This window comes from Arachis ipaensis, chromosome B07 (genome assembly GCF_000816755.2).
Source record: "Arachis ipaensis cultivar K30076 chromosome B07, Araip1.1, whole genome shotgun sequence".
NCBI lineage: Eukaryota > Viridiplantae > Streptophyta > Magnoliopsida > Fabales > Fabaceae > Arachis > Arachis ipaensis.
The window spans coordinates 29,960,891-29,961,552 of record NC_029791.2 but is presented as its reverse complement, the minus strand read 5'-3'; the positions used below and the strand labels follow the sequence as shown (position 1 = coordinate 29,961,552).

The 662-nt window shown below is 35.3% G+C and overlaps 1 protein-coding gene across 1 annotated transcript in view; it reads left to right on the top strand.

The window, feature by feature from the left end:
• Positions 1–317, top strand: part of LOC107608471 — a 1,490-nt gene extending 1,173 nt beyond the window's left edge. Inside the window, exon 3 of the mRNA XM_021107574.1 lies at positions 1–317. Coding sequence (XP_020963233.1) covers positions 1–168 — 168 coding nt within the window. The 3' untranslated portion in view covers positions 169–317.

Here is a 662-nt window from a genome sequence, read left to right as displayed (position 1 = left end):
TTTATGTGGCTTTTGGGACCAATTCCGATGTTTGTTTCATGCATTGTCCTAGTCTTCATTTTGTACTTCTTGGATTCTACCTTTGATTGTGGATGGCAAGGGGGTGACAATAACGAGGTGCATAAGAACTACAATGTTGACATGGAAGTTGGTATGGGGGCCAATTGATATATGGAACCTTATGATCCCTAATTGGCCAATGCCATATGAAAACTCTTGTGCATGCAATAGTTCTGCTTTTGGGTAATTTTTCCGGCCTTTTGCGTCAATAATTTCACTTCTTTAACAACATATAGGGCAAATTGCATGCACCAAAAGTACTGAAAATCCGATGAACCAGAAGTAAAACTAGTCCGCGTCATTGTTACACTCAAACAACGGGTTTTTAGGTGCATTGTCAGATTATCATTAATGTAACTCTCTCTCTCTCTCTCTCTCACAGACCTTATCTTTGCTAAAAAAATTACATATATAAAAATCAACGTAAAAAAAAGACGAAAAAACGTGCTAAGAGAGGAAAATAAAAGAGAAAAGAGAGGAAATTAAAAACAACAAAGAGAAAGGAAGAAAAAAAAAGGAAAACAAAACACATAAGAAGAAGAAAAACAACTCAACAAAAAAAGAAAAGGAGGAGGGAATGGAAAAGGTTTTTTCTCTATTTA